Genomic DNA, 18,396 nt, shown 5'->3' with positions numbered 1-18,396 from the left:
ACAAAATTCCCCGCCCTTTTTGTCGAGGGGCGCTGAAAGAGAGGAGGACGCGGGAGGAAAGCTCGAAAGCCCCGGGTGGGTGGGCGTGCCCGAGCCGAATCTTGGCATTTCTAGGGATTCTGATGCCGCCGCTTTACGGTCTTTTGCTCTTGCCGGCCGAGAGGAGCGTGTCCTTGACGAGACCGACCTGCCACCATCCTCCCTCCTCTTCCCCTTCCCTGTGGCCTGTGGGGGTGAAAGAGGGGAGAGAAGCTTCGGCGCTGCTTCCTCTGCTCATTGCCGCCGCTATTTATAGCCGACGTAGTACGTAGTCACACTCACTAGTCACTGCACAGCCAGCTCACTGTCCTACGCCGGCCACCTCAGGTGAACCTAGTGAAGTGAGTGTGCATTGCAGCGGTACGAATTCGGGATGGATTTGAAGAGGGTATTGGACGTGGTGGAGGAGGAGGTGGTGGTGGACGGCGACGAGGAGGACCTCGCCTCCCCGGACGCCAAGCGCCGCAGAACGCTTCTCCAGTGAGTGCTACATTCTTGGCAGTGTACAGAATGGTTTCAATTTTTTAGTTTGCTGGGGTTCTGAAGATACTACGTTTTGCCTTGTGCAGTAGTAGCTCGATGCAGGAGGCCATTGGCGCGCAGTATATGCAGAAGCATCTGCCCAAGCTCGAACCGTTTCTGCGCAGAGTTGTAAGCACTTCCCTTTTGTTTCTGAAGCAACTACGATCATGCTTAGGCTGCAGAACAAGGACATCTAATTAATGGTCTAATGTGTTGACTTACGAATTCAGGTGCAAGAAGAGGTGCACAATGTCCTTATCCGACACATTGATTCGGCAAACAGGTTAGCTTTCGACATATCACATATGCGCTAGCGCTGTTTATTTTCCTCACGGTTGTCTATGAATACTGAAACACTGCTAGAACTTACAATGCCAGTGTCGTAACTCGGTAGTAACAGTCCGGGTCTGGATTTTCTACTCATAATGCTGTCGAGAAACCTCTGAAATACTGGCTTATGGCATGTTACTGAATTCATGCAGCCATTGCCTAGTGCAGTGTTAGGCTTATGACCGTTTGACTGCTAATTCAAAGTACCAAAAGTGTGCACTTACACGTTCCTGACTTAAACTCTGCTTTGTTTTCCTCAGGCTTCCCCTGCAACTGAAGACCAACAGTAAAAGATACAAGCTGCAGTTCCAGGGTAACCTGCCTCAGACACTTTTCACGGGCAACAGGGTGGAAGCAGAGAACAAGCAGCCACTTCGAATCTTTCTCACCGACGCCGTCAGCAACCAGCCGATCACCTCCGGCCCCCTGTCCTCCATGAAGGTCGAGCTCCTCGTCCTCGACGGCGATTTCAACGCCGACGAGCGCCTTGAACACACCGAGAAGGAGTTCAGCGAAAGCATAGTCTTCGAGAGGGAAGGCAAGAGGCCGCTGCTGTCCGGTGAGGTGATCATTGTGCTTGAGAAAGGTGTTGCGTCTGTCCGCGACATCTCCTTCACGGATAACTCCAGCTGGATAAGGAGCAGGAAGTTCAGGCTCGGCGCTAGGATGTCTCGGGCGAGCTCCATCGAGGAGCGAGTGCAGGAGGCTGTGAGCAACCCTTTCCTGGTGAAAGATCACCGTGGTGAAGGTATGCCATTATTATTAGTTTCACATTTCTCACAGACGTCGTCCTCCTGCCATGCTCTAAATTGGTTTAACTTTTATGTTTCAGTTTACAAGAAGCATCACCCTCCTGCGTTAGCTGACGATGTGTGGCGTCTGGAGAAGATTGGGAAAGACGGTGTTTTTCACAAAAAGCTCGCTGACTATGGAATTCACACCGTTCAAGACTTCCTCAGGAATTTAGTCATGGATCAATATGGACTCCGCGGGGTAAGAAGACTAGCCTGCCTCTTTTTACCAAGTTTTCTGCATTAGGTTCAGTGTTTCTTAATTACGTATTAGTATGATGTACATGTTCTCATCAAGTGTACTATGGTGCATGCCATTTTCAGTTACTCGGCAGTGGAATGTCGAACAAAATGTGGGAGTCGACCGTGGAGCATGCCCGGGAATGCGTCCTGGACGACAAGCTCTACTCCTACTGCAGCGGGCACGGAATCATTCTGCTGTTCAACTGCATCCATGAGATCATTGGGGTCGTAGTCGGGAGTCACTGCTTCTCCTTGAACGCTCTCAACGAAACACAGAAGGTAATTAAAGATCAACAATATACGGCAGATGTACACAAAACAGTTCATTTCGAACAGATAAATCTGTCTGAAGAATAAATCGACTATCATAATTCATAAATAACAACATCATCGTTGTTGCAGGCGCTGGTGGTGAAGCTGCAGCAGGACGCTTACAAGTTCCCGAACCGCATCGTGGAGTTCAAGGTGCAATCCCAGTCTGCCGACCAGTCGCCGACAGCGCAGGCCCCGCCGATGCAGGGTTCAGCGAACGCGCAGATCCCCGGCCTTCCTCAAGGTGTTCATTGCTTATCATCCATCAGGTGTTTGTTGGTTTCATCCTGAGACCTAACTGAGGTCATAGCACGCATCATCTGACACTCAACTTTTCTCTTTGATCAGGGGAGCCAAACCCGCGGTATCATGGCCTGCTGAAGCCACTCCCACAGAACGAGACCCTGGAGGATGTTCTGCAGGCGACGACGGGCGCCAGCCACCACCACCACCAACATAGCGAGCCCTGGATCACGAACAGCTTCGACGCCAGGGACCCGTTCGACATGCTGCAGTTCAGTGGCTCGTCTCAGCCCTGCGGGATGCTGCTCTCCAGCACCGGGGCTAGGTTGTGATTGATGGCATCACGAGCTTTGACTGCCTCAGGCTGATCTGAGCTCGGCTAACTGTCTGCTAACACTCACAGGTCGCTATTTGTTTAGGGGGCGTGCGTGCAGAGAAGGAAATATAGCGTAATAGGATTGGCAGGAAGTGAGATCGTGTATTTCGTTTTTGTTTTGTGACCTGTGATATTACTCTGGAGTTTCCTAATGCTATAGGATCAGGAAGCTCCTGTGTGCAAAATGTGCTTTTGTTCCGCACTAGTGCTTTCTGCTTAGACCTGTAATCTTTCTCTGCTCACACAGGACAGAGAAAAGAAATAAACCTGCAATCTTTCTCTCCTCACATGGGCCTACCTTGCACACTAGTAGAGGTTAAGAACATGATTTGATGTTTCGGCTCTGGCCATTGGAATTAAGGGCCGCGTTTGGTTACCTCGGCCGGATTTTTGCATCACTCGTACAGTGAAAACAAATCTTCATCTCGTTCTGGACGGGTCACGGTGTAGGTTTGGGCTGTTATTTGGTAGCCTGGGTCAACATTGTTGGCCTAGCAGAGTTTGTTTGGTTACATACAAGCTCACTTTTAGCCTCACCACTTATCACATGGTGGTCTTACATCTCACATCCTCACCTATCACAAAGCATCACGCCGCCGTTCACAATCTTCGGCACGTCGGCGATCACAAAGGCTGACACCACCATGTCAACGCCGGTCAAAACCATTACCACATCCCCGACCACGAAGACGAAGATCACCATGACACCGTTGGTCACGCCGGTCACAAGCATGGACACGTTGTCGACCATGAAGATCAAGACCACCATGGCACTGTTGTTCACGCCGGTCACAAGCATCACCACGTCACCGACCACCAAAACGAAGACAACCATGATGCAGCCAGTCACGCCTGTCACAAGCACCACCATATCGCCGACCACAAAGACGAACACCACCATGACACTTCTGTTGATGCCTGTCACAAGCATCACCATATCATCGACCGCGAAGACGAAGATCACCATGACACCGCCAGTCACGCCGGTCACAAGCATCACCACGTCGCCGACCACGAAGACAAACACTACCATGACACCGCCGTTCACGCCCGTCACAAGCATAACCATGTCGCCGCCGACGAAGCTGAATATCACCAGGACACCGTTGATCACGCCGGTCACAAGCATCACCACGTCGCCAACCATGAAGATAAACATCACCATGCCGCCACCAACATGCATTATCACCTCTCACTTCTCACATATCATCACCACGTCCCGTCCATGAAGATGGGAAGCTGAGAAGTTGAGGAAAAGTACTCCAAACTATACTCACACATACATACACTAGCGAGTCATTTATTTATACATCTATGTCCACAAAAACAAAAACTTTTCAACATGAAAGTCATGCGGAATGGTGAGGTGAACTCACTCATCAAAAGAAATTTCAAACGGTTGAGCGTGGGCGACAAATTTGGCAAAATTCTCTCAAAATTTTATACACGAAATTGACGATTTACAACTGACGAAACTCGAAACCGGTTGTGGGAATTGATTCATATCACACGCATCTTTTTTATGTACAACTTATTTCGATTTAGACTATGTTTGTGTTGATTTAAACAGAGGGTATGTATGAAGTAGTATAAGGCAGAGTGAGCCTAAGCAAGAGTGCACAGGTTGCATCTAAAGAACTGGGGTTTCTCCACGGCCTGGCCGGAGGATGCTTTGAGAACCGATTCGTGCAACAACGCAATTCGGTCTAGGCAACCAAATAGACAGATACGAGCCAAGGGGCATGTTTACCTCATTTGCCCCGACCAGAAAATTAGAAGGCAAACCTTGCACACTAGTAGAGGTTAGAGGTTAAGAACATGTTTTGATGTTTCGGCTCTAGCCATTGGAATTATGTAGTAGCATGTTTACCACATTTGCCCCGACCAGAAAATTAGAAGGCAACGATGCCTCAAATTTAGAAGGATCTCAGCTATTTTGTTTTGAACCATCAGATCAGAATTCGTCCCCTCCTTCAAATCACCTACACCGCACCAAGAGTCCAAGACCGTTGCGAATACTAGCCCCCAACCACAGAGCCAATACTCTCACACGATAAGGTGTTTCAAGAAGGGTAACCTACCAACATAAAAGACATCACCATATTTCAACATTCACGCATGCTTTCTGTCTTCCTCGCATCTTGCTTGCAGTGTCATCAGACAACAGCATGAAAACAGCTGTTGTGCATCATTCTGTTATGATATGGGATGATATGAATCAGTGTCCACTAAAGAGTTTCAGCCTACGCTAGCAGCCCCTCGACCTCTCCCTCGCGTCGCCCCTCCAGGCGACCGGGGGGGAAACCCTAAACCCGCCGCCACCGCCTCCCCCCTCCCCCTCCTCCCCCCTCGTCGCCCCCGGAGGCGGCCGCCGGCAAGGCCGTGCGACCGCCGGTGATGGGGGTGGCGGGGATCTCTCCTCCGCCCCCCGTGCGCTGCGCGTAGGGAGGACGACGGCCGCGCGGGGGTGGCCTCCGCCGGCCGGGCGAGGTCGGCCGATTCCCTCGTTCCCCTCTCCGGCGTGGCCTTGCCGGCGCTAGGAGGTGGTGGCCGGGGCTTGTTGGCCTACGTCGACCGGGCTGGGGCCGAGGACTCCGGGGCAGCGGCCCCGGGCGCTGGGTGGGGCACCGCCGGCCTGACGGCGGGCGGCCGGTGTCAATGTTGCGGTCCTCTTCCTTCGGTCGCGCGGGTGGTGAAGGGGGCGGCAGGTGTGGGCGTGGTGTGGAGGTCGCCCCGATGGGCCTCTGGTACCAGATCTGAAGATGGAGGCTCCCCCTCCCTGCGGTGCTCGTCGCACCTCCCCGGGCCCGGACTGCCTCTGGTGGCTGCGAGGTGTGGTCGGATGTGGGCTCTGGACCGGGGGAAACCCTTGGCCTACGGTGGCGGCCGCGACGTCGACGACGCTGACGGCGCCGTTCTCCTTCCTGAAGGCGACATCGAGGTGATATCCCCTCCCTCCCTGCCCTATCTATCTCGGGCGAAAACCCAAAGCTTTGGCTTGGACGGTGGCGGCGCTCGGGTGGTGCCGTTCCCTCGTTGGAGGCGCCGTTTTGAGATAGTGGGTTTGGGTGGATGAGCTCGGCGGAGGTTGGTATGCATCGTCTTCGCCTACTCCTGGCAGCTTGGTCCGGTTTGGTGGTTTTTGCTACGGGTGGCTATGATGTTCGTGGGTGACGGCGCGGCGAGGCGAGTGCTCGGAGTCTTTCTCCATGGCGGTAACTTCCATTATCCATGCGTGCTCGGGGAGAGCGATCTACCTCCGACGAGTACGGTGCCCTCCGAGCCGGGGCGAGAAAGCAGGGAGCTTTCTTTGGAGGTGGAAACGGATGGTGCCCGGGCTTTGCTTGGCCTGCGGAGGTTGACGACGGTGCGGTTCCCTCTATGGCGGTCTTCTTCACCGGCTTCGACGCCTCTCTAGTTAGATCACAAGACTGGACAATGGTCTCGGAGCTCAAGCTGTGTTGCACTCCTTTTCTTGTTTCGCTTGTAGTTTTCGGTTCCTGTTAGCTGGTTTTCAGCATCTTGTATCATCTTGCCGGCAACGGCCTTATTAATTTAAGGCAGGGCTACGGCCTTCTCTTTAAAAAAGTTTCAGCCTACCACAAGCCAGAGTTGCGTCACTGTATCCTCACATATCAGATGTACAAGTGATGGATGAAAAATGCAGCTAAAGCCAACACAGTTAAACATGTAATGCAGCAGTAACTTGGATATAAAACATTAGTTGGCCCAGTTCCATATAAAACACATTCCAAGGCAGCATCGAGAAGCCTAGCTGTCGCTTTCTCAAACATTTTTAGGCTAGCCATTTCACTTTACATGCTAAGTTACACAAAAGAAACTAGTCTTGAAGTTCCGGTAGCCATCTTCTCAGCGTGAATGGAAATTTCATGAGCGCCATTGGTAGACTCCAAGCTTGTTAGTAGCCCAATATCTTCAGTTCAGGCTAGAATACTGTTAGTTTCACCAAACGATACTTTGGTCCAGCAGCAAACAGTTTATTCTCTCCTTTTACATCAAACAGAAAACTGAACCAGAATCTACTTCTCATGGACAAGGACCAGGCCTGTTGGTATTTTCAACTGCATGCAGTCGAGCGGCTAGATCTTTTACCTTCCATCGCATCCTTCTTTTTCCTACATCCTGAACAAAGATAAGGACCAGCCCATGGTGTTGACGGGGCAGAACTGTAACCTCCTTCATTATCAGTTATTAAATCTTCGAATGGCACTTGGTCCACTTGGCAGATCGCGCAGCGGAATGGGGGCACATTTGCTTTTGATGGAGAATTCCTCCCCAACCTGCGAAAACTAAGGTGTTAATGTGCAGTCAAAAGGCCTAAAATGAGAGTGAACATTCCATGAACTATCAGATGACATTCCTTAAGCAAAAAAATAGTCAATCAGCAATATATCTCAGAAGGCAGGAGATAAATTGTACCAGAAGCAAGTGATGAGGACATGAATTTATTATACAGGAAAAAAAAGGATAGCCAAAGTGAGACGATCCTAGCTGTAGTGCAGTTTGTGCATTCCAATACTAACCATTCTCACAAACCTAACCTTCTACCGACAGTGAGAAAAGTAGGGTAGTTCAGTAGTTATATAATCTACTCTTCCAGACCACCTACTAGGCTACTATAGTACTACTGCAAGACAAATGCAAACTAAGAAAGGTGATATTCTATTACATGACATAAGTTCTATTACTGGAAGAAACATGACCTCGAAATTAATGTATCCAAATAGAGGTCATCTCAAAATCCACGTTGGCTATAGGCAGCCAGAATTTCATGAGCAATATATTTTTAGCATATTACTTAGCTTTTTTTTTACCCTGGTTTACATTTCTAATACTCTATTAATTTTCAAATAATAAAGGAATATTTAAGTGATGCAAAATTAAAATTAGAAGTTCTGAAAACTAATTCCTCAAGGATTATCCTACGTCAGACTTACGCAAAGGAACATAACTGAAAACTCCACAAAAAAACAGAAAATTTGTCACCATGAATGTGAGTAGATATTTTTCAAGTACACTAGACATACACCTAATTAAAAGAGTGAAAATAGGTCTAGTAATTCAATAGCACCAAACATAAAGGCATGGCCAGTACCCAGAACACAGTGCATAATGTCAATTCAAGAAGAACTTGTGTGACGTTGCTTTACTGCTTTTCATGAAATGTCAGATAGCTAAAGATGAGATTGAAGAATTGACAGAAAAAAAAACACTACCAAAGCTAATCAGGAAAAGTTCAATTAGAGGAGTGGACAGAGCCACTTGTTCTGCGCCATCCAGAAAAATTTATCATACATCATCAAAACAGACCAGGAACAATGAGATAAAAGTGAAGTAAAAGAAACTTGCGCAATAACAAACTACAAAATTCACATATGGTAAATCAATGCATGACTAAAATCGTGTACTTAGGGATACGAGAAGCACGTAGAACAATAAAATGAACTGCAAGAGGAGAATAAGAACATGCCTTTCTTCCAACATTGCAGAGCCCTCTTCAAACAATTCCTCCACAAAGCCAAATGAAGCAGACTTTTTTTTGTTGCCAAGCTTTCCAACAGAGCTATGAGACCGCCTACCAAAAAGAAGAGACCTCAACTTGTTCTGGTTATGCTTTGGAGATGATGGTGCTGATGTTGAACCATGATCAGATGGGATGATGTCAACAACTACACAGGTCGTGTCATCTTTCAGTCCAGTTGTCTTCAGAGCTTGCTGTAGAAGCAAAATTTAATCTCAATAAGATGGTCAAGATAATCAAGCATACAATAGAAAGTATGGGACAATGTAGCAACTCCAGCGACATGCATACTGACCTTAACGACAAGCTTTGCAGCCAGTTCTGCAGGCAAACCTCGGCACGCTTGAGCCGCAATCTCTGAGGACACTGCATCCCATATTCCATCTGATGCAATTATTAGCCTTCCTCCAGCATTTGAGAGCTACGACAACCCAAAGCACACATATTAGTCAAGATACACTATAATAAGCTACACTCCTGGCATTTTATCAAACTTGAAAATTCACCTTCACTTGCTTGACATGTGGAATTGGCACGATGAACTCCCCAACATCGGTATCCCCAATTGATCTTGAAAGGCACAATCCACCAGGCCAGCATCTGAGAGGGCCAACCTAAAAGAACAAACAAAACTAATTACATCCAAATCCATATTCAAAGGTGCTTTCAAAGCGTGCAGTTGTATCCCTGAACTGTTTTCCCACTAGAGGGCTACCTGTTGTCCACCGCAGAGGTTCAGCCGGCTGACCTCCCCTCCACTCGCCGTGACACGCTCCCGCTCCTCTACATTCTCCTCTAGCCTATGGTCCACAGTTAGCAGCGAGACCGCACCACCCTGAGTGTCCAGGATGCATCTGGAGTCCCCGACCGACGCCACAGTGACAGTGAATCCATCAATGACGACCAAGGTCGCCGTCGTCCCAGACATCTCACCTGCGTCAATTCCCAACGTCAGAATATTGGCAGCCAGGTTAGCCAACGGTGGCATTAGAAGCATCTCGCAGTCTCACCCTTGCGCTGGAAGTCAATGTCTGTCTTGACAAAACCCGCCACAAGCGCGCGCGGCAGCACCTGCAGCCAGTCGTCGCGGCTGATACCCTGCGGCACGGCGCTCATCACGTCCTCCAGCAAGTGCTCCTTGCTGAACACCGCCGCCGACACGCCATTGTGCCCGTCGAACACCTACAGTCACGCAGATCCAAGAAAACAAACATGCCCTTCTTAGGTAGCCGAGCCCGAAAGAAAACAAAAGGGAGAACAGCGAATCGGATAGAGCGCGTACGGCGAAGACGGAGAAGGCGGAGGAAGGGTCACCGGGGACGCGGAGGCAGTCGGGCTTGACGAGGAAGTGGTCCTCGCCTCGCTTGGCGAAACCGGAGTGGCCGAACCGCACGAGCGGGCGCTCGGAGCCGCCGCCGCGGAGCTCGCGGCCGATCAGTGTTGCCAGAGGTAGCGCCCGGGGCAGCTTCTCCTCGATGGAGTCGCTCTCCATCACAGCCACCAGCAGCAGTCCTAGACGAGAAGCATCCCCCAAAGAACCCACTCAAATGGCACCATTTCTTGGGCGGAAAACCTCTGGCCAGTGGCCCCGGCGAGGAAGGCTCGGAGGTCGGAGCTGGATCTGAGATTACGCGACGCGTCCTCGTATTTGGGGGCAATGGCGCCGCAATGTGGACGGCGGCGAGCTGGGATTTTGGGGAATTCGGCGGAGAGAGTGAAGGAAGAAAAGACGGGAAGTGCGGAGAGGATTTTTGTCCGCCGACTCGAGGGAGTGAGGTTGAGAGCATTCTTGTGATTTAGAAGGGGGTTTGGTGCATATACTTCAAGCTAAAAAAAACTTAAAATAAAGAGTACGTGCAAGCTTGCAGGTGGGGTGGTTTTTAGAGGGGCAGTTGGACTAGTGCTGATTAGCTAGCAGGTCAATGGTCGTCTACAGCTTTTGGATTAAGAAACATGTGTCCACACCTTGATTTACTCCTGCTTGTCGTGTGACTGCCCAAGCCTCTATGTGTTTTCTCCCCACAAAAGCACAAGCAATGGTTGCCACTTGCAAACTAAAATGGTCACTAATAGTTTTGGTGTGGGCATGGACCAATGTGCTACAGTTACCAAAATCCCTCTCTGGCACCCGATCGCGTGAGGTCGCTCTCTTCCGAGTGAAGCACTCGCATCGCTCGCGAGACAATTTTCTTTCTGGTGCGTCGCTTCATCCTTCTTGTTTAGACAACCGTCCACTATTCCGTTTAAGGCAACCGGTCTCCGCGTCGACTTCTCCTTCACTTTACGAAATATTTTGAATCGTCAAATCTCTTTCCCCTCCGCCCGTTGATTCCTCTTCTCTGCCTCCGGGCATTCAGCTGCGGGGTGACCCCAATTTTTCGCAGGGAAGGGTGTGGGGTCATCTCCAACTTGTGCTCTTATCCGGCGAGCCGTTGGAAGAATTGGGGAATCAAATTGACGGTCTATTTATCAGATCTAGTGGGAGGCAACAATCGATGATGGATTTTCTCCGGAGAGGTTCGTTCTTCTACAAATCAATTGATGTATGTACTATTTATTGTCACATGTGCTAGTGGTTTTAGGGTTTTTGTGGTCGAGTGTGGAAAGTCGGATGCGTTCATGCACTTTGGTATCCGCTGATCTAGTTCTTTGTTGTTTCATGACCACGGTAGGTGCACGCGCGCACACCAGAGGTCGTGCCTAATTTTATGGTTAGCAGCAGCGCCCATAAGTGGCGGTCAACCTGAGATTTAAGGTAGAAGTCTGCTGCTGAGGAATATCTCATTAGCTTAATGTAGTCTTTTTCTATGGTTGTTGTTATAGGTTATCTTTTATCCACTGTTATTAAGGCAAATTTTGATTGGTCAAAATTGTAGCGTTATAATTTTTTATGACTTCCGTTGTTCGATCAGTTGGTGTGATTTGACATGTTCACCAACTTTTTGGGTTGACTTAGTGTTTGCCTCTCAGTATGTTGTGTTAGATTCTTATAGTTGGTTAAAATTATTATAGACGATCGATTGCGTTGAACATATCATCATTTTTTAATTGAATTCTTATATCAATATATTCTACTTTATTGGTTTGTCTTCTGAAATACACTTGTTTTGCTTACCTTTTTGTTTAGTTGTTTCTTCATTCAGTTTTGTCAAGATGTTTATAATGTTTGGTTGTTTCCTTTATTGTGTTTGTAGACTCCTATTTGATGGCTGGCAACAAGAAATATATCGATGATCAGTTAGCGGTTTGCAAAATGCCGAATGCCTGCATGTGCTACGGCTAGAGCAATGGAATTCTTAAACCTGAGGTGGTTGCACTATCTGACTTATGGACTAGCCGACTTTGATGTTGCATAACCGATAGCTATAAAGGTGACTCTTGGACAAACTCCAAAGAAAGCCGCGTGAGGTGGACGCACCAAGACGAAATATGCCCCTTCAACTCATAGAGATATTCCCTGGGCCCTCTCATGTGATATAATTCGAAGCATGACCATGGATAAATCTATTAATTATTAATCGAGGTTGTGCGAATAAAGTTTTAGTTGAGCATAATCATGTATCAATAGGAACACGAAAAGAGAGTTAAGCCGGCATTGGCATGTCGAGTCACACACCTATGGTTTACCACCAATATCGTGAGTCAAAGGGACTCAGACATAACTTCACATTGATAGGCTACTCGTTTGAACTGGTAGCCGCTATGCTTTGCTAGAAGCATATACGCCGACTAGCGTTTCTTGGGCGACTCCGCTTTGAGCACGACTTGGGCACAAAGTGCGACTCAAAGCATGGTTGGCTTACTAAAGGCATATGGGGGTCACACACTTAAGAGCTTGTGACTGGGTGGAAGAATATTCCGCCTAACATGGAACCTAGTTGGGTCGCACACATACCAGACATGTGACAGAGACAGTCGGTCAGACTCAAGTTGCTAGGACTAGGGTTTTAAGGATGGGGGACACCTAGGGTTGTCCCATCACCCATTCCCTTATAAGGAGGTGGACTAGCGGCGGGAAGGAAGTGAGAAAGACAAGCGTGAGCATATGGCGGCAAGCTTCACACCCGCGCATCCACCTTCTTGTTCCCTGATGCAAAGAGAAAGGCTAGCACCTACTCGCCATCATCCCACCATCGTACATGTGTGAGCCAAGCCAACATAGGCATTGTGAGTACGGTACTAGGCGGCATGATTGTCAAAGAAGAAGACTGAGGAATCACCGGCACATGAGACAAGGACGACAGAGCTAGAGCAGGGACATCTTCACTGCCCCGAGTGACGCGATTCCTCAACCTTCCACAACCGCACGTCAAGGGGTAAGCGACTATGGCCTCCATTCCCAGCCAGACCAGTCGGCGGCACCGTGTTCGATGCTCGCCAGAAAAGTTTTAATAATGGCTAAAACAAGACTCACGGGGCGAAGAAACAAACCCGAACAATAGTTCAAATCGCGCGAGCTGCCTGGGATAGGGCAAGACAAGCCATGAGCGGGGCGCTCCCCATGAAAGTCGAAGCGACCCGAGAGGAGCTCATGGCGTACCAATACTTACTCTATCATCGAAAAAGAGAGTTATTAAGGATGCAGCGACAACTCGACGATCGGAGGAGGCGAGCCAATGAATCGAGTCAGCAACTCGCCGAGCGAAGGAGATGAGCTGATGAATCGAGTCAACGTCGGGCAGAGTTAAGTTCTACAAGAGGTGCAAACGTTGGGGCAGGAGCACGCCAGAGAAGGGGTGGATCTCAACTGAGTCACATCCCTTCAAACGAGAGAGAAAATCTTATACGAGACCCTGATCTGCCTTTCATGTCGGTGGACTCAAGAGGAAGCATAGTATCCAAAACACCTGAAGCGGCCCTAGTAGCAGCACAAACCTATCTGATGGCCACCCAATCAGCACCGCATGATCCACGGGCAGCTTTACACCGTTCGACCTTGGCGGTCCTTGGCATTGTGGGAGCTTCGCTCATCGACAAGGATGCTGCACCACGACCTGAAAAGGTCACCACACCGTCGCAACAACCCTCGGCATGAAGTGGCGACTCGCAGGCCTAACTCGTCACGCCAAGTACAAACCAATGTGCGAGAAGGAGATGCTAGGCATGGTATCACTCAGCGACGAGTCGATAGATTCTAAAGCGAACGTGAAGTGCACAACAAATATAATGATGATTTCATTGCGCGGTGCAACTTGCTTTACCTAGAGGGTTCGCAAAATGCCTGTGCCAAACGAATTCAAGCTGCCTCACGATCAACAGAATTTTGATGGACTTCAAGAACCCGAATCATGGTTAGCTGGCTACCTGCAAAACTATCCAAATATTGGGTGGAAACAAGGCCACCATGATACGTCTCCGACGTATCGATAATTTCTTATGTTCCATGCCACATTATTGATGATATCTACATGTTTTATGCATATTATATGTCATATTTATGCATTTTCCGGAACTAACCTATTGACGAGATGCCGAAGTGTCGCTCTCGTTTTCTCGCTGTTTTTGGTTTCAGAAATCCTAGTAAGGAAATATTCTTGGAATTGGACGAAATCAACGCCCGTGGTCCTATTTTTCCACGAAGCTTCCGGAAGTCCGAAGGGGAAACGAAGTGGGGCCACGAGGTGGGGACACAGTAGGGCGGCGCGGCCCAAGCCCCGGCCGCGCCGGCCTAGTGTGTGGTCCCACCGAGGACTCCACCGACCTTGCCCTTCCGCCTACTTAAAGCCTCCGTCGCGAAAACCCTATCACGTTCGACGAAACCGAGAGAAAACCTTCCGGAGCCGCCGCCATCGCGAAGCCAAGATCCGGGGGACAGGAGTCTTTGTTCCGGCACGCCGCCGGGACGGGAAGTGCCCCGGAAGGCTTCTCCATCGACACCACCGCCATCTCCATCAACGCTGCTTGTCTCCCATGAGGAGGGAGTAGTTCTCCATCGAGGCTCGTGGGCCGTACCGGTAGCTATGTGGTTCATCTCTCTCCTATGTACTTCAATACAATAATCTCATGAGCTGCCTTACATGATTGAGATTCATATGATGATGCTTGTAATCTAGATGTCATTATGCTAGTCAAGTGGATTTTACTTATGTGATCTCCGTGAGACTCCTTGTCCCACGTGTGTAAAGGTGACAATGTGTGCACCGTGTGGGTCTCTTAGGCTATATTTCACAGAATACTTATTCACTGTTATGAATGGCATGGTGAAGTGCTTATTTATATCTCTTTATGATTGCAATGTGTTTTGTATCACAATATATCTGTGTGCTACTCTAGTGATGTTATTAAAGTAGTTTATTCCTCCTGCACGGTGTAATGGTGACAGTGTGTGCATCGTGTATTACTTGGCGTAGGCTATGATTGTGATCTCTTGTAGATTATGAAGTTAACTATTGCTATGATAGTATTGATGTGATCTATTCCTCCTTTCGTAGTGTGAAGGTGACAAGTGTGCATGCTATGTTAGTACTTGGTTTGGTTATGTTGATCCGTTATGCACTCTAAGGTTATTTAAATATGAACATTGAATATTGTGGAGCTTGTTAACTCCGGCATTGAGGGTTCGTGTAATCCTACACGCTTAGTGGTGTTCATCATCCAACAAGAGGGTGTAGAGTCTAGCATCTATCTATTTATTCCGTTATGTGATCAATGTTGAGAGTGTCCACTAGTGAAAGTATGATCCCTAGGCCTTGTTCCTAAATATCGCTATCGTCTGCTTGTTTACTCGTTTTACCGCATCTTTACTTCCTGCAATATTACTACCATCATCCGCATGCCGAGCAAGCACTTTTGTGGCGCCTTTACTCATCGCTCATATTCATTCATACCACTTGTATTTCACTATCTCTTCGCCGAACTAGTGCACCTATTAGGTGTGTTGGGGACACAAGAGACTTCTTGCTTTGTGGTTGCAGGGTTGCATGAGAGGGATATCTTTGACCTCTTCCTCCCCGAGTTCGATAAACCTTGGGTGATCCACTTAAGGGAAACTTGCCGTTGTTCTACAAACCTCTCGCTCTTGGAGGCCCAACACTGTCTACAAGAATAGAAGCACCCGTAGACATCAAGCACTTTTCTGGCGCCGTTGCCGGGGAGGAAAGGTAAAAAGGCACTCATACTCCGGTCCCAGGTAAAGTACTTTTTTGTTGCCGTTGTGTGTATGCTCGAAGCTATTTCCTTTAGATCCTGCAATTGCATCTTTTGTTTCTTGTTTACACTAGTTAGGCATAATGGACAACAATGAGCTTCTTATTCTATTTCCTGATTTAAGACATGGATGGTTTGATGCGAAAATTAAAAAACCTATGGAACATATTAGTATGAACGCTTTGAACACCATTGTTGCTAATGATATGGAAAATTCTAAGCTTGGGGAAGCTGGTTTTGATGAGCATGATCTTTTTAGTCCCCCAAGCATTGAGGAGAAAATTTTCTTTGATGATACTTTGCCTCCCATATATGATGATTATAATGATAGTGGTCTTTTGTTGCCACCTACTATGGAGGATAAAGCTTGTTATGATGATACTATACCTCCTATATTTGATGATGATAATAATAATGATAGCTACTTTGTTGAATTTGCTCCCACTACAACTAATAAAATTGATTATGCTTATGTGGAGAGTAATGATACTTTTATGCATGTGAATAAGAATGCTTTATGTGATAGTTACATTGTTGAATTTGTTCATGATGCCACTAGAAATTATTATGAGAGAGGAAAATATGGTTGTAGAAATTTTCATGTTACTAAAACACCTCTCTATATGCTGAAATTTTTGAAGTTACACTTGTTTTATCTTTTTATGCTTGTTGCATCATGCTTCATGAATTTGTTTATTTACAAGATTCCTATGCATAGGAAGCATGTTAGGCTCAAATTTGTTTTTAATTTGCTTCTTGATGCTCTCTTTTGCTTCATACTCTATTTTTCATGTGAGCATCATTAAAACTGCTGAGCCCATCTTAATGGCTATAAAGAAAGCACTTCTTGGGAGATAACCCATGTGTTTATTTTGTTACAGTACTTTTATTTTATATTTGTGTCTTGGAAGTTGTTACTACTGTAGCAACCTCTCCTTATCTTAGTTTTGTTGCATTGTTGTGCCAATTAAAGTCTTTGATAGTAAGGTTCATACTAGATTTGGATTACTGCGCAGAAACAGATTTCTTACTGTCACGCATCTGGGCCTAATTTTCTGTAGGTACCTCAGAAAATTATGCCAATTTACGTGAGTGATCCTCAGATATGTACGCAACTTTCATTCAATTTGAGCATTTTCATTTGAGCAAGTCTGGTGCCTTAATAAAATTCGTCTTTACGGACTATTCTGTTTTGACAGATTCTACCTTTTATTTCGCATTGCCTCTTTTGCTGTGTTGGATGGATTTCTTTGTTCCATTAATGTCCAGTAGCTTTGTGCAATGTCCAGAAGTTTTAAGAATGATTGTGTCATCTCTAAACATGTGAATTTTGATTATGCACTAACCCTCTAATGAGTTTGTTTCGAGTTTGGTGTGGAGGAAGTTTTCAAGGGTCAAGAGAGGAGGATGATATACTATGATAAAGAAGAGTGAAGAGTCTAAGCTTGGGGATGCCCCGTGGTTCATCCCTGCATATTTCAAGAAGACTCAAGCGTCTAAGCTTGGGGATGCCCAAGGCATCCCCTTCTTCATCGACAACTTATCAGGTTTCTTCTCTTGAAACTATATTTTTATTCGGTCACATCTTATGTACTTTACTTGGAGCGTCTGTTTGCTTTTGTTTTTGTTTGAATAAAATATGATCCATCATGCTTGTGTGGGAGAGAGACACGCTCCGCTGGTTCATATGAACACATGTGTTCTTAGCTTTTAATGTTCATGGCGAAGGTTGAAACTGCTTCGTTCATTATTATATGGTTGAAAACGGAAAATGCTACATGTAGTAATTGGTAAAATGTCTTGAATAATGTGATACTTGGCAATTGTTGTGCTCATGTTTAAGCTCTTGCATCGTATACTTTGCACCCATTAATGAAGAAATACATAGAGCTTGCCAAAATTTGGTTTGCATAATTGGTCTCTCTAAAGTCTAGATAATTTCTAGTATTGAGTTTTGAACAACAAGGAAGACGGTGTAGAGTCTTATAATGTTTACAATATGTCTTTTATGTAAGTTTTGTCTGCACCGGTTCATCCTTGTGTTTGTTTCAAATAACTTTGCTAGCCTAAACCTTGTATCGAGAGGGAATACTTCTCATGCATCCAAAATCCTTGAGCCAACCACTATGCCATTTGTGTCCACCATACCTACCTACTACATGGTATTTCTCCGCCATTCCAAAGTAAATTGCTTGAGTGCTACCTTTAAATAATTCAAAATTTATCACCTCTGATTTGTGTCAATTTTTTATAGCTCATGAGGAAGTATGTGGTGTTTATCTTTCATTCTTGTTGGGCAACTTTCACCAATGGACTAGTGGCTTCATCCGCTTATCCAATAATTTTGCAAAAAGAGCTCGCGCGGGGTTCCCAGCCCCCAATTAATCAACCTTCATTAATAATTCTCTTCACATGTTTTGCTGCGATTCATCGATAAGCAACTTAATTTTGCAAATAGACACTCCTTCATGGTATGTGAATGTTGGAAGGCACCCGAGGATTCGGTTAGCCATGGCTTGTGTAAGCAAAAGGTTGGGAGGAGTGTCATCCATAAATAAAACTAAAATACATGTGTAAACAAAAGAGAAGAGGGATGATCTACCTTGTCTGGTAGAGATAACGTCCTTCATGGGAGCCGCTCTTTGAAGGTTTGTCCGGCAAGGGGTTAGAGTGCCCACTACCATTCGTTGACAACAACAAACACCTCTCAAAATTTTACTTTTATGCTCTCTTTATGTTTTCAAAACCGAAAGCTCTAGCACAAATATAGCAATCAATGCTTCCCTCTGCGAAGGGCATTTCTTTTACTTTTATGTTGAGTCGGTTCACCTATCTCTCTCCACCTCAAGAAG

The 18,396-nt window shown here is 46.9% G+C and overlaps 2 protein-coding genes across 2 annotated transcripts; one reads left to right on the top strand and one right to left on the bottom strand.

Annotated features, from left to right (window-relative positions):
- Positions 1 to 460: 460 nt before the first annotated feature.
- LOC124700324 (calmodulin-binding protein 60 D-like) lies at positions 461 to 2,812 on the top strand (the record flags this gene model as incomplete). Its single annotated transcript, XM_047232475.1, has 8 exons — positions 461 to 519; positions 609 to 690; positions 792 to 844; positions 1,152 to 1,639; positions 1,724 to 1,884; positions 2,007 to 2,204; positions 2,328 to 2,481; positions 2,586 to 2,812. Coding segments are annotated over 8 exons (1,422 nt in total), but the record flags the coding sequence as incomplete, so codon positions are not given.
- A 3,778-nt stretch (positions 2,813 to 6,590) lies between these two features.
- Positions 6,591 to 9,985, bottom strand: LOC124698103 (probable protein phosphatase 2C 33). Its single transcript, XM_047230623.1, has 7 exons — positions 9,681 to 9,985; positions 9,409 to 9,580; positions 9,114 to 9,331; positions 8,905 to 9,012; positions 8,694 to 8,819; positions 8,348 to 8,592; positions 6,591 to 7,157 (listed from the first exon to the last, which is right to left on the bottom strand). The coding sequence occupies exons 1-7, from the start codon at positions 9,888 to 9,890 to the stop codon at positions 6,935 to 6,937; spliced, it is 1,302 nt and encodes a 433-aa protein (XP_047086579.1). The 5' UTR covers positions 9,891 to 9,985; the 3' UTR covers positions 6,591 to 6,934.
- Positions 9,986 to 18,396: the final 8,411 nt, after the last annotated feature.

The sequence above is a fragment of the Lolium rigidum genome, chromosome 3, assembly GCF_022539505.1.
Source record: "Lolium rigidum isolate FL_2022 chromosome 3, APGP_CSIRO_Lrig_0.1, whole genome shotgun sequence".
Taxonomy (NCBI): Eukaryota; Viridiplantae; Streptophyta; class Magnoliopsida; order Poales; family Poaceae; genus Lolium; species Lolium rigidum.
The sequence above is the reverse complement of the archived record's forward strand: the minus strand, read 5'-3'. Positions and strand labels throughout refer to the sequence as shown.